Source organism: Acromyrmex echinatior, chromosome 6, assembly GCF_024713525.1.
Source record: "Acromyrmex echinatior isolate Ae372 chromosome 6, ASM2471352v2, whole genome shotgun sequence".
In the NCBI taxonomy this organism is placed as follows: Eukaryota; Metazoa; Arthropoda; class Insecta; order Hymenoptera; family Formicidae; genus Acromyrmex; species Acromyrmex echinatior.
In genome coordinates, this window is record NC_141857.1 from 12492707 (window position 1) to 12507020 (window position 14314).

A 14314-nucleotide genomic window follows, 5' to 3' on the forward strand; every position below is an offset into this window, starting at 1 on the left:
TAAGAAGGAAATATCATATACGGATCAATAAAAAACAATAATGCATAATGAAAAAATAATAATATATAGAATAAACATATATTTATTTAAATGTTATTTGAACAAATAGTAGGAAAATATTTTTTAAATCTATAAAATATTATGAATTTACAAAAAATCTAAATTTATAAAAAAATTAATAAATAGAAAGTACATTTTTTACACAATAACAAAAATATCTTTGTATTAGGAAGACAATTTATTTCAAAAGACATAAATATATTTTTACAAATATGTACATATGTGCATAATTATAACTGTATACTAAAAATATACAGGATGTTAAAAAAAACATTCAGTATTTATATGATAGATAGTATACATCATACTGATTGTGAATAAAAAAAATCTTAGTAGACATAAGTTGAAAGCTCAACTATTTCTGAGATATAAACATTTTTGTAAGTTAGCATCATGAATGATTTACTTGCTATATTTACAGAAGATGTTCCATATGTCTTTTCATTTTCATACATGTTTAGTATATGAAGTATATATGGAAATTGAATGAGGATATTTATAGAACGCAAAGTAAGTTCATTAAGGTTTTTTTTTACTCATTATTATGATGTGTACTATTCATCATATAAACGCTGCATGCTTTTTTTTAATACCCTGTATAAATTATCCTGTTATTGTAATAACTAATATCACTTTGTCATTATTTACTGAAAACTGAACACTGCTTTTTCATTTTTTTTAATACATCTCAAACACTGTTCGTATTTTTCCCTCCAAATTCACTTCTATTATGTCTGCTAGCCATTGGGCATTTAATGACATTTAAAGAAAGCGCTATAGAGAAATAGAAGAAGTGCGACAGAAAATCAGTTATGTGACTGGCTACTTTCTTACAGCGTTTTCTCTGGGCTGCACTATCGCCCACCATGTAACACTCAGACAATGTATCGTGTTTCCGTGGCACGGTGTAGTGCAAATTTTATGCACGAAGTGGGATTTTGCATTGTTTCAAGGGACGGTATAAAGCCAGTGTGATATTTAAAACTTGAAAATGAAAGTCAAGCGGGAACAGGGTTTTAGCGCAATAATGAAATAGTGTATACCATGATATGCAACACTCTAGTGCAGTAGCGTTTACACGCAACTGGTGCAGTGCGAGGCTGCATCCCATTGTATCCCAACGGAAAACTATTAGTTTGCGCATGTGTGGTTCAATTTTGTGCATATTGAAATCTGGAGAGTTGCGCTACTATATATACTGACTGGTGCTAGATTGTGCACCAGTTGCTAAGTTGTGCTAATATTATGCTAAAGTGGTACCTTCAAATAATGACAATAGATGAAATTATGATAAAAATAATTTTTGACGATTCAGAATAAAAATGACTTACATTCGTATCAGTTATTCAAATACCATAAAATTGCATATCTAAGATATGCTAACCTAACACAAGTTAGCACAATCTTCAAAGCAAATTGCTTGTTTTGTCTTTTAAATATAACGATTTTTATCTTATGGCAATGGACTTATTCCAATATTAATATCTTTATGGTTTGTGAACCGATTGCAATTGAGAAATAGTGGATTACTAGTTTTTATATGATGAAAGTTGTTACAATAATCAATATCAGTCGACCTGTGTAAGTCGATATGACATTGAAAATTTGTCATGCAATTGCAACAGGGCATGTGTAGATCACATTAACATCGTATACCATCTGGAAAATAAATCTTGGAGAAATTACTGCTCTACTGGAAACGTTGTAGAGAGAAATAATTTTAAACAATTGTTTAATAGTATGTTGATTTACTGATTATTCTCGAGAGTTAATGTTTATTTCTGATTTTAAATTGTTTTTAACACCGAAGATGATCCGATAAAGGTGAAAATGTTTATTTATTGTATTACTTAATGATTAAATATTAAACATTAATTATTAACAATTATCAGTTCGTTTCGACTCGTAGTGTTTTATTTGAATGTAATAATAATGTCTATTAAAAATATTTGTGTTATTCACTTATCAATCTATGTTCTCATTTATTATAATTCATTTAATATCTCTTCTCATCAGATAATTACAAAATCCGTACTATGGACAGAGAATCTGAGCGCTAAAGGTCACGCGTAAGAGTAAAATCCTCAATATCGTTGTGCCAGCGAATATGAGGGTGCTGACTTGCGCTGGGCACAACTCAAATATACAGTATTGTCGACGTCAAAGAATTACAAAGCCGAATTATACTATATATTACTATGTGATCTACACATGCCCTGTTGCAATTGCATGACAAATTTTCAATGTCATATCGACTTACACAGGTCGACTGATATTGATTATTGTAACAACTTTCATCATATAAAAACTAGTAATCCACTATTTCTCAATTGCAATCGGTTCACAAACCATAAAGATATTAATATTGGAATAAGTCCATTGCCATAAGACAAAAAAGCCGAATGCCAAGGGTAAAGTACCTTTAAGGTGCATCCAGATGCAAGCCTCAAGCGAGACAATATCGACAACGGCGTAAAAAATATTTTTTACGCCACTGTCTATATCCCGTTCCGCTAATTGATTGCTGCTTCCGCTGCTTGATACTTACATCTGAATGCACCTTTAATATCATTATGCCCAGGACTTCAAAGGTTGTGCTAACTTATGCTAGGCTAGCAGCACATCTCAGATATGCAATTTTATATGTCTCATAAGTTAGCGGAACAAAGTGAGCAGAATCAATCCAAAATTCTTGAGGTCAATTATATTCAATTTAAGCAATTTTAGTTTGAATGGAGCGATGTATTGCTATATTTATTGAAAATTAATATTTTGATTACCTAATATTTTATCGAAGAATCTTCTAGAAACTCATGGTAGTCGTATTAGAAAATGATCTGAATCATTTTAAAATAATAGTTTTTTCAGTTATCTTTACATTTGATGCCGACGCTCTTATATATTATAATTTAATACAATACGTGTCAATAAATTCCAAAAATGACCAATATTTAATTTTCTGTATAAACTATCAACAAATGTGTGTGCACACGTGCGTGCGTGCATTGTGCTTGGTTCGAAACAGATGAGTCGGAAGCTAAAGACTTATAAAACAAAAAATATACTTAAAAAATATTAGGTGTTGGAATTAATTCGTAGCGTTTTTTAATGAAAGAATGTTATTTATTTCACATGAGCATTAAAAAATACATTAATGAAAGTACTTCCCATCACTTGTAAAACGCTACGAATTAATTCCAACACCTAATATAAAGATGATAAGCAAACATTTCGATTCGTGAAAGGGGATTCATGTGGATTAAGCACCCAACTCAATAGTATTTTGGAGTGCACGCTCAACCCTCTCTACTCCCACAAACATATACCCACTTGCTAGTTTATACAGAAAGTCAAATTTTGAGTATTTATTGAGTCATTTTTGAGGATTTATTGCCATGTATTGTTTGAATTCTAATGTATGTATAAGAGCGTCGGCATCAAATGTAAAAAGAATTGAGAAAACTCTGTTATTCCAAATGATTCAGATCATTTTCTAATACGATTATCATGATTTTTTAGGAGGAAAGGGGGGGGGGTTAAACTCGCTATGCGTGGAAAGTCAATCCTTGACAGGGGAGAGGTGAGGTGAGGTGAAACTCGATTTGCGTGGAAATTCGCCCTTTGGCCGGGGATTTTAAAAACATTCACCGCTTTAAAAATATAAATTTTTTTGCTTTAAAAACATGAATTATTTTTTATATAATTTTTATTTTTATAGCAGAAAATTTGTTTTTAAAGCAAAAAACTTGTATTTTATAGCAGAAAATTTTTGTTTTAAGGCGGAAAATTTGTGTTTTTAAAGTATAGAATTTATTTTTAAAGCCCTCTGCCAAGGGACACACGACTTTCGGGACGCAAAGCGAGGTTATTTATCCCCACTTCTCCCTATTAAGGGAAAATACTACTGAAATATGTACCTTTAAAAATTGTGTGCTATTCATAAAAATTGATTTGTTCATAACTTTTTAATGCATGACAAGATTAACAAGCGACTGAAAAGATCAATGACCTTAATCTCCTTGAGAGTCAAGTCAGCGGTTATTTGGGGCGAACTGTGTAAAGAGAAAGTTTTACCCACATCTTTTTGATATATAAGACGTATGAAAAGTTTGGAAACGATTGAATATCTCGAAAGCGGAGCATTTTTGGGAAAAATGTTCCAGATAAGAATTGTAGGGTTTAAAAAGCTCTATTCATCGATTACATTTGTTGACTTTGGATGGCGTCGCCAAGATCATATCAATTTTAAGGTCAAATCGATTTTTTTAAATGAAACACTATACTTTTTATGGTAGAATCTAATAGCTAGTGTCAAGAGCTTTTCAAAACACTATATTAAAGTTATTTTTCATTACATACTTTTCGATAAGGCTTAAAAGTTACAGTACTATCGGTATTAGCATCATGTAAGGTGTCTAACCGACAACTAAAACTTCTTGAATATTATTTAGAATTATGTCCTTGAAAACATTTCAAGGTCATTGAAGATTATTTTCATTTTTGAACTAAAAATTCATTTTTAGTAAAAATGAAAATAAGAAATAAAACCTCCAGTGACTTGATAGCTATTAGATTTTGCTATCAAAAATAGGATGTTTAAAAAAAAAATCGATTTGATCTTAACCAGATCTTGGTGACGTCATCCAAAGTCAAACAGATGTGTTTAGTGAATAGATGTTTTTAAACCTTACAACTTTTGTTTGAAACATTTTCTCAAAAATGCTTTGCATTCGACCCTTCTCAAATTTTTTATATATCCTGTATATAATTTTGAGGAACATACAGTCTATTTTGTTCTTTATGAATAAATTGTTAAATTACTCATAGAGAGGGGGAGGGAGGGGGGAGAGGGAAGAGGGAGAGAGGGAGGTATGGCTGTTAATTAGACGTCGAATTGATGTCGAAATCATCAGATCGACATCGATTGGATATCAATTCGATTTTTTGCTGCATAATAAATTATATTTTAAAATTTATTTTTAAATTTTATAATAATAATTATTTTTAATAATAAATTACATTTTAAGTTTATAATAATAATTTTTTTAATAATAAAATACATTTTAAGTTTTTTAATAGCGTTTTTTCTTGAGATACACTAAGTGTAACTTCGTACGACACCAGTTGCGTGTAAGTGCTGCATCAGTGCTGCACTACACAAGTGTACATACACCATGGTACATACTATTTCATGCTATCGTGTTTAATTCTGCTGCTAGTTGACTTCTATTTTCAAATTTTTAATGTCACACTAGTTCTACACTGTCTCTTTGAGATCGTGTAGCAAAACCCCACTTCGTGCATAAAATTTGCACTACACTATATAACCACAGAAATACGTTACACTGAATGAGTTCGCCTATCATTAGCCAAGGAAACACGATATACTGTCTGAGTGTTGCACTAGTGGGCGATAGTGTAGCCAAGAGAAAATGCTATAAAAAAAATCCCTGTACGCGCGAATATTTTTTGCATTCACTGTATGTATGTACATTGTCTAATCGAAATCATAATCATATTCAAGTCTGTGTTCTATGATAGTGTGTGTTTGATTGTTATGTGACGCTTCTGCTAATGTTATTTGATTTCTATGCTCGTCAATTCTGTTCTTTAATTAGTAGTCAATTCTGTTCTTTAAGTAGTCTACGTCTGTCCCACATATGTTGAATCGCAATTTAATTCTTTGAGGGACACATTTTTTTTCTATCTGACGGATTCCTGTGAAATTTTGCATTTTTATGTTTTTTGCTAATTACGAATCTGAAATCAGATATCAAAAATGATTCAATATGGCTGCCATATAGGAATAAATTAATGTAAATTTAAATAAATATGAAATGTATGTTTATTTAATTTATTATTTTAGTAAACATTAAATATTGTTAATAACAATAACATCTATCTTGGCTCACTAGCCTTTTAATTTTTAATTTTGAATTTTTAAATGAATATAGTTTTAACGAAATCGCACTTTCAGTTTTCGACTTTTTCAGAAAGGTGAAAGTCCAAACTTCAATGTTAGATCTTCTTAAAGTTGCTTGAATGTTTGGTATTATGAATTTATGAAAATAGTCAAAAATATTTTTTTGGAGGATTTTAAAAAATAATTCGTTGAGAATTATTCTCTATATCCCGTTCTTCCATAAGAACTTTACTTAAGAGACAATTTTTGAAGTTTGTATTCAGCGCATCCTGTTTACTAAAAAAACTCTGACGAAATCGCCAGAGGTCGCAGTTTTTTTCAGCGTATCGACATATCTTTGTATACTACTAATATCTCACGCAACCTATGATACACGCAATTCGTGTTAATTTTCGTATAACAAATGTCATGATAAAGCGTCTAACAATAAGTCTAATTTTAAGAACTTGACGTTATTTGTTCGTCAAACAGACTGTGTCTGTGGATTACTATTTTTAAGTATAGGTTGCAAAACTTTCTCATCAAACAAATATTCACGACTTGAGACATTATGTTACACCAAGAAATGGTAAAAAAATATAAATATAATTTCGAAATTTTTAATCGTTCCCGGCATAAATTTCATCTCACAAACATATTAATGCGTATACTTTACTTCTGGAAAAGGATTTTTAAATCTGTGAAAGAGAAAAAAGTATTTATTTATACAAAAACTATATGATTTAGTAATACAGACGACTTTAGGATCTCCTTAAAATGATTTGAAAAATTGGTTGCAAAAGCACGTATCTCCTTATGTAGCCATCCAATCGCTTTGTGATTTAATATTTATTGATAGAACTCATCGAGAATAAGTAGAACTGCAATTCTTAAAAAAATTTTTCGATATTGAATTTAGAAAATTTTCAATATCTGAAAATTTTTTTAACAGTTCCAGTAGTTCTGATTGGAATTCTGGACAGATCTAGAGTTCTGTCAAAAAGTATTAGGTCACAAAGCGATTGGATGGTTATATATGCTTTTGCAATCAATTTTTTAAATTTCATTTTATGTGTCTCTTTTATTTTTGGGTCTGTCATCTGTGTTGGTTTTAATTGCTGAGAACTCTTCGAAATAGAAGGAATAACAATTAATATGTCACAGAATTATTGTATAAAAAATTAAAAAAAATTTTTTTTTTATTAATTTTGTTATGTGTCAAAATTGTTTTTTATTAACAGGAATTCTAGATATTTACAAAAGAGAACTATTAAGCTGCTGTTCAGAACTTCGATTCGATTTCGATTTTCGATAACAAGTTAACCCTCCATTTTTTAAAAATTATTTAAAAATGATTATTGAGTGAAACTCTTGTTATAAACTATATAAAACTTTTCGTCTCATCAAAAGGAAACTCTATTCAGAACTATGGAATTTTAATGGGAGCTAACTTCACAGATGCATATTTATTAATCATTACACAATTTATCTAATATATCACTTAAATATTCAGATTTGTGATTCTTTTCTAAACCATGAACTCCAGTTGTCACTGATTGAAATTGAAGATTTGAATTAATGTAGCGTCAGTCCGAAAAAACTTTTGGTGTTAAGTGCATCTATACATCTGTAGTAAGAACGAAATGTTTAATATTTATAGAATTGGCTTTTAATTTAACACTTATAATATCATATTTATTATCAGTAAGTTTAGTAACTATAGTACATTCTAGTACTTTATAAAGCAAAACAGCCGTTTTTGAAATATTTGAATCCTTCATTTCCCGATGTCGATAAAGGTAAGTTATCTTTCACCGTATATGTAAGTATGCATTTGTTAATTTTGAAGTGATTATACCATCTGAAAGATTAAAAATAAAGTAAGATTTTGAAGATTTATTAAAATGATATATATAAAATGATATATATAAATGATATATGGGATTCTCTTATTTTGATTTTTACTTAAGCAATAAAAATTTATTTTTATGTAAAAATGAAACTGAGAGCTACACTTCAATGGCCTTGATCTCGCTTCGCGTGGAAAATCATTACAAAAATTAAACTCATTTGTAAAATTTATGTTGTAATAATATAATAAAGTATTGAGTATTGAGCGAATAGTTAAAACTTGTTGGAGAGATCACTCAGGATCATGACTTTAATAATATATGTTAAGGTCATTGAAATCGGTGAGACCGTCGATGTTATGTAATTTTACCATATTTTTTGTATTGATTGTATTTTAACTTAAGCAATAAGCAGTAAACGAATTGACTAATATTAGTAGAGACCAGGAACCCAGACCGAATCGAAATCGGAACCAAAAACCGTTTCTTTTTGTTTTTTTTCTCTTCTCTCTCTCTCTCTCTCTCTCTCTCTCTCTCTCTCTTTTAGTGAACCGAAACCGTATCCAAATTTTGTAAAATTTATAATACCGAAACCGACTGAATTGATAAAAGTTTTTGATTTTTTTGGTTCTTTTTTTGATTCTTTATCCTTGTTCTTAATCTAAGTTCTGCCCGTTTTTTCGTCCAAATTACCAATGTTCAATTTAATATCACCATCGCCAGCTCTTAGCAATCGAAATGTAAATATCTCCAACGTATGATATAAGAAATCTGGCGGGATCACAAGACATAATGAGACATAATTAATAAGACATAATAAGACATAATTAATGTAAATTTTTTTTAAATACTAGTATTTTTTTTTTAATTTAACTCTTCCTTATCAACATGTTGCAAGAATTAGGATATAGTTGCGAATGCTCCTGCTTGCAATTATAGTCGAACCTAAAATTAACCTCCGTTTCTTTTAACTTCCATAAAAGTCATGTTTTAACCTCCCATATAGTAATTGAGTATATATATATATATATGCTAGCGCATGCGGATTTGTATTATTACGGAGGTCGATTGGTCCCGATAAGTTACTTTTATAGAGGTTCGACTGCAATTTTGCACATAAATTCTACTCAATGTAAAAAATAAAAAACACAGTCTCAACTTGGGGAATGAAAAAAAATTTTTTTAAATTAAAAATATAAGAAAACGGATCAAATGATTAAAATTCAGTACATATAAAAAAAGAGTTACGAGCCAATATAATATTATTTTACAATTTATTACAATATTCGAAATAAAAATAATAAAACAAAAGTAGAAAAATTAATAACAAAATATAACAAAGATGTTTCGACCTACCGTAAAGTCATCTTCAATATTGTTAACATATAGTAAATTAAAATATGTATGAAATTAATTTCGAAACGCAAATGAAGAAAGAAGTTAGGGTGAAATCACATGGTACGGGAATCAACATGCGGGACAGAGGATGCGTGATTCGAATAGTCAATCGTGGGAAAGACATGGAATAGAAAAATGCGGAAGAGCGCTGATTGGCTGTTCGAATCACGCTTCCTCTGTCTCGCATGCTGATTTCCGTACTGTATGATTTCATCCTTACTTATGGTAATTCCAGTATGTAGCTGATTCGGTGGCAACTCATCATATCGATGTTATAATGTTGTGTTCCAAAGAAAGTCATAGATGCTACTTGTAATACCATGCACTCGCATTTTAGAAGATACATCCAAAAATCATTATAGTTTAATTGTTATAATGTTAACAGATAATATTACAAAGACAAATTAAACAATAAAATTAGATTTGTAAAGAACAGAATAAAATTAGTGATGTGTCTATAAATAGAATATAATGGAAAGAAAAAAGAAAAAAAGTCTTAATCATATGTTAAAAATGCACAAAATTAAGTAAAATTTTTATTTTATAAATTATCGATAGTACTCATCAATTAAAATTGATTCTATATGATATATACAACATATATAACATATAATACACATAATAATATCATATAATATATATGAGTAACATACATACAATAAGGGTGGAGTTCCGAAAGGATGAACCCTTCGATTTTATTGTCGATTAATATACTACTATATTTTGATGTGCTGATTGGTGTGCTGATTACAAATATGATCATGATGATTATGACAAGGTCATTTTGATGATCATTTGCCGCGCAATCTGGCTAAGCATCACTATTCAGCATGCTCGTCAGTACGCAAGCATGCTGTCGTGCTGAAAGATGGATAGGACGGTGGATAGGATGGATATAATTTCTTACTTTTCACGCGAAGTGATTCCCCTCCTGCTTTGCTGACTATTTGCATGCGAAGCGACTTCCACTTCATCTACCCCCCTGCTTAGGGATGCACATATAGAAGCCATATAGAATGTACGTTGATTTTAGTCGATAAATATTATCATATGTATTGTGTAAAATGTTTTTTTTATTTCTCGAAATTGAGATTAGGGTTTTTATTTCTTACATCAAAAACAACTTATACGTAAAATTTCAGATCAATCGCGAGCAGGGAGGGTCATTCGGAAAGAATTATAATATTACACCCAAGAATTATTCTAGATCATGAAATTCAAGAATACATATGTAGACTTTATGTAATAAGTGAGATCTATCTGTAAGAATAAAATAAGAAAGGACCGAGAGAAATGTGCTCAAAATAATGTTTAGGTAATTTTTGTTCAGAATCACGTGATCAATTGGCACCTTTCTTGGACTAAGCTCTCTAAATTAAACGAGTGAACACGCTTTCTCTCTCTCCTCCCCCTCCCTTTCCCTCTTCTTAATAGAATAAATTTAAAGAATAAAGCAAGTAGAACTGAAAAAAAAAACCGTTAAAAAATCATAATTTTTACGGTTTCGGTTTCCTTTACTGGTAAAAAATAACCGAAACTGAAATCGGAACATTTATTTGACATTTTATTGAATCAGAACTGAAATCGAATTGAAAAAACGGGTCCTTGATAGAGACTATAAGATCAACGTAAGCAATAGTAAATCCAATTGATTTTCTTACTGCTTAAGTCTTAAGTTTTTCTATATGCCAAGGCCTTTAAAGATCGAAAATGTATACAAAATATTGGAAAAATTACTAGCATAAGGACTAATCTAATTTTTTTTAAAGATATGAGTAATAGGAAGATATTTTTTGGCGCATGATACAGGTCTTTCGACACAAATTTGAAGGCTTTGGAATATCTTTGGATGCGGAGGGCAAAGAATCATCAAAATTATCTTCATCGAGGTTAATTTTAACAACATTGCGATTTTACAGAAGGATGCGATTTAACAACATAGGATTTTATAGAAGGATGATCCTTTAAGATGTCTGGATGCTTTCTTTTTATACGATTGGATAAATTATATTGATTATATTTGTTATAGTGTTTCAGGATATTGAGACAAATTTTACACGTGGATGAAATATTTTTTTTAGTAAAATATTCTTTCACATCGAATGTCTTTTTCTTTTTTCAACATATTTACATAAACTTTTTGTACCTAAAATAATAATCATTGTTACAGAATTTTATATCTTTAAAATATGCTCTATAATGAAAAGTCGATTGGAATATAAGGTCAGTCTATAGTACAAGAACAATTCTGACACATTGTCACAGTACTAAAAATTTATAGTTACATAACGTGTACTATGAATTTTTAGTACTGGCAGTGTATATCGGAACACAGTCAAAATAAATTGATTCTTTTCGTAGTATCCACAATCAAAAATTTTACATGAGAATTTGTTAACTTCCAAGCGGCCGGGTTTTTTTTTATCTGAAAAAGTACTTATACTTTTGTTAAATATTTTCATATAAGTGCAGCCCAATGATCAATTGTGATGTGTCGGTCATGGAGTGACACTATGTGATATCAGGCCGGCCGTCAACAGTTCTGAAAAATTTTTTTCTTTTTGAATCAGGAAATATGAGTATCTGGGGATTTTCGAGGTCGCTAAAAACTTTTCTGACCATGCTAGGCTCTGAAAAACCTCATAAATCAGAAATTAACGTTTATTCACCTAATTTTTCAATATTACGAGGGCAAGTCAATAAGATTTTAGAAAAACATAATAAAATTTTTTTTGATCGATTCATTTTTATTTCTCAACATAGTCTCCTTTCAGCTCGATACACTTGATCCAACGATTCTCCAACTTTTTCAAGCCGTTCCGAATAATATGATTTGTCCAACCCTTCAAAATAAGCCTCTGTTTCGACGAGCTGCTCTCTGGTGGCAAATCTCTTCGAATTATTTCTTCAGGTTTGGAAATAATCGCAGGGAACTAAATCTGGTGAATATGCTGGATAGGGAAGCAATTCATTGAATTTGGCCGGACACGTGTGAACCCGTACATTATCGTGATGGAAGAGCACTTTCTTCGCCAAATGGGGACATTTTTTCTTTAAAATGTTGTTGAAATGGTCCAATGAGGCTGCGTAATAATCACCATTGATCGTTTGTTTCGACGGAAGGTAATCGATATGAATTATACCGCGTGCATCCCAAAAAACTGTGGCCATCACTTTTTCGACCGACTTCACGGTCTTCACCTTCACGGAGCTGATTCACCGCGAAGTCCATTGTTTTGACTGTTCTTTCGTCTCGGTGTGAAATAATGAATCCATGTTTCGTCCACAGTAATGAATCGACGCAGAAATTCATCTGGATTACGTTGAAACATTGTTTTGAAATCGTCACACGGTCGCGCTTATGGTCCACAGTGAGCAAACGCGGCACCCATTTCTTGCCGATAGTTTTTTCATACTCAATTGCTCGTGCAAAATTGAAATCACTGTGCCATGTGATATCTGTGGCCTCAACAAGCTTGCGCACTTTCACTTGTCGATCAGTCAAAATATCGTGAACTTTATCGATGATTTCTGGTGTAACAGCCTCAATTAGACGTCCCGAATGAGGTGCATCACGTGTGGATGTATCATGTTTAAATTCATTCACCCAATTGTATACAGTCGCAAACGCAGATGTGCTATGAACATTATCCAACTCGACTTTGATTTCTTTCGGCGTTAAATCTTTCGTATGTAGATGTTTGATCACTGCATGAAACTCGTTTTTTTCCATTTTGCAAAAAATAGAAAGGTTCGCTTTAATCGTCTACAGAAATGATCACACGATGAATTCCGCTCAAAATTTGATAGTAATCGGCTGAAAGATGTTACTTGTCAAAAAGTAACATGACACTGCGAGTGCCCTCTGACAGATTTTCTAAGAACTTATTAACTTGCCCTCGTACGTAGTTAAATTCAATAAAATAATACAACTTCACCCAGACGGCTTCACCCTAACGGCGTTGATGGGAACGGCTTTTTTAGTCACGCCATCTATGTATGGATTTTCAACTATCTGTAGATTTGTAATTGCTTTTTTCTCTTGCTATGACATATAAGATATTACATAATTTATCACCCATTGTAATATATACTCTAAATATATATCATATATATACAAGTATATATATATATATATATATATATATATATATATATATATATATATATGGAGGTTAATACATTTTTTCGCAATAAGTTTATTACAGTTTTTTAAGATTAATTTGGAGAATTTTGGGGGGATTATTAACATTTCAGATCAATTGCGTTAATGTCGACAACCATATCGACACGTAATTATCATTTCTGAAATTAATTCATTCGTTTGAAAAATATATATATTAGTTCAACATCTTAATACTTAGATCGTAGTGGCGCTTCGGATTTAAAGTAATATTATTTAACATAAACGGTCTTGTTTCCTATCTTATTGTTAATACATTTTACACTACGCAACAGACCGTATAGAAATTAACTTTATATTTTTAATTCTGATACTAATCCTGAAACGCTTGCTTTTGTAGTTTTAAAGTATTTTGAACGTTTTCGCTGAGGAGTGAGGACGCTGAGATTTCTCAAGCTTTACCACATAACGTATAATTAGTAAAGGCACTTTGTGAGAAAATGTGGATTTACGCAGGTATGGCTGCACAGCTTTTGTTTTGTATCAGATCCAATAAAATGCAAGACGACAGGAAATATACCTGGGTTGTGTTTTGTTATGCACTACAGATACTGAAAATCTATAGTGCATGTCACGTATACTACAACAAATTTTCAGTACAGCAATGTATGTCGGAATGTGGCTCAGATTTCGCGTCGCATGTTCCAATATGCTCCTACCTATAGTTCCTACTCCAACCTTTAAGGAGTGCATTGAAATGAGTAGGAGCTATGGACAGAATGGTTGGAACACTTTCTTCGACAGATTTCGAAATGCAGCTTGCCATCAACGATTAGTTCTTACTTACGAATCTAATCATTTACGTTCAACTATTCTACAAGCAAGGCTGCATTCTGAAATTCATTGAAAAAAAGTGTCATCGAAAACAATCTTTTTGCTGACGAGTGTACTCAGAATATATTGGTTTAAGTTGAAAAAAAC

General features: G+C 31.1%; 2 protein-coding genes across 2 annotated transcripts in view; one reads left to right on the forward strand and one right to left on the reverse strand.

Annotated features, from left to right (window-relative positions):
- Positions 1-10308: 10308 nt before the first annotated feature.
- LOC147909474 (uncharacterized) lies at positions 10309-13185 on the reverse strand. The gene has a single exon (XM_087407451.1). The coding sequence runs from the start codon at positions 12941-12943 to the stop codon at positions 12305-12307; it is 639 nt and encodes a 212-aa protein (XP_087263577.1). The 5' UTR covers positions 12944-13185; the 3' UTR covers positions 10309-12304.
- Positions 13186-14009: 824 nt separating this feature from the next.
- msn (serine/threonine-protein kinase msn) overlaps positions 14010-14314 on the forward strand; it is a 65297-nt gene continuing 64992 nt past the window's right edge. Inside the window, exon 1 of the mRNA XM_087406805.1 lies at positions 14010-14115. Coding sequence (XP_087262931.1) covers positions 14010-14115 — 106 coding nt within the window. The remainder of the gene's footprint in view (positions 14116-14314) is intronic.

What these genes read in the sequence shown, in the direction of transcription:
- LOC147909474 (XM_087407451.1), bottom strand. Translation starts at nt 12,943, where the DNA reads ATGGAAAAAAACGAGTTTCATGCAGTGATCAAACATCTACATACGAAA.